At 45.4% G+C, this 1,420-nt stretch overlaps 1 protein-coding gene across 1 annotated transcript; it reads right to left on the bottom strand.

Annotated features, from left to right (window-relative positions):
• Positions 1-205: 205 nt before the first annotated feature.
• LOC119598006 (protein TANC2-like) lies at positions 206-1,414 on the bottom strand (the record flags this gene model as incomplete). The annotated part of the gene is given in 3 exon segments (XM_037947655.1): positions 206-334; positions 504-937; positions 940-1,414. Coding segments are annotated over 3 exon segments (1,038 nt in total), but the record flags the coding sequence as incomplete, so codon positions are not given.
• Positions 1,415-1,420: the final 6 nt, after the last annotated feature.

Raw genomic sequence — 1,420 nt, 5'->3', positions numbered from 1 at the left:
CCACACACACACACTGCATATATGCATGAAATATATACACAAAAAACAAGCACAATACAGGCTTAGTCATTGTCAAGCTCGTGGCGAATGGTGCATCTCCTTTCCTTGCTTAATCTAAAAGTAAATTACCCGCTGCATCATCTGGCCTCAGCAGGAAGGCGAGCGACGTCATAGCAGGTGCGTGGTGGTAGGGCTGGGGGAAGGGTTAGGGTAAGGGCTCCGGTGGGGGCAAGGTTTGAGGGGGAATAGGCAGGGGGGGTGTATTGGCTCCGGCGGTGGCAGGGAGGGTGGGGTAGTCTAGTGAAGCGCCTGCCAGGAGTAACAGCCTCGATACCTACAAAAGATTAAAATCACTCAATTATTATTTTGCATCAAAGAACATAATCTTTATTCATACTACCTTCAAATTTTAACACAAGAGATAATTGTCTATATTCAGTCATTATTTCTGTTTAATACTACTAATACACAAAGTACAAATATATCTAATATTTTCAATGTACCTTTGTGTTGGGGCTGTACAGGTTTCTTGTGCAAGCAAGCGCCTGAGAGACATTGTGTGATGACTGTGCAAGCCACAAACCCTGCAGATCACGTGGAGACAGTGGAAGTGATCGTGCCATGTTCTTGTATACATGAGCTTTCTTCACAAGGAAAGAATTTAGTATCTTAAAACGACTTAGGAATTCATCCCAGGAAAGGAATTTGTAAAGGAGTCCAGCATTTACTGAATGATAAATCTCCGGCAATGTCAGTGGGTTAAGTGATGCTAGTATAACATTCAGAATAGGTTCCACCTTTTCAAAGCTTCGCACACTGGGAAACCGTAAGTTGAACAGAAGCATGAATATTTCACTGAGGGACTGCGGCAAGACCTTGAATGAGCCAGACTTCATGACAAGGTGTCCTCGTTCAATCAGATCTAGTATCAACTTGAGAACAGCATTGAGCCTTTGCTTTGGGCTACATGTTGCATAAAGCGGTGCTGGAGGGACCCTTCTATTTTGCCTTGGGTAACAGTGGTGTTCGATCTAATCGTTGATGAATGCATACACCGGAAACCGACGTAGTCACTCAGATCTCGCGTGGGCATGTCGGCCGTTGGGTCGGCTCTCTAGTCAGGGTCTAGTGATATGCGGTGGAAAGGTAACAAGCGTGTTAAGTCTGCCAACTGTGACCGTACACTGACCACCAGCTTGATGAAAGAAGGTAGTTTGACTGCATGGCGAGCAAGAAATGAAGCAAGAGTAACTGCATGATCTGGACGATGATACTCAGCCTCGCAGAGCCCATTAATCACAATGATTAGAGGATCTGCCCCGATTTTTCCCAATCGCTGGAGATTGTGAAGAGGTTCCAGTACACTTTTCACTAATGCTGCTGATGGGTCGCTTACACAGGCAGGCAATGCTAAAAGGCC

This window comes from Penaeus monodon, chromosome 40, assembly GCF_015228065.2.
Source record: "Penaeus monodon isolate SGIC_2016 chromosome 40, NSTDA_Pmon_1, whole genome shotgun sequence".
NCBI lineage: Eukaryota > Metazoa > Arthropoda > Malacostraca > Decapoda > Penaeidae > Penaeus > Penaeus monodon.
This window is presented reverse-complemented; position numbering and strand designations above follow the sequence as displayed.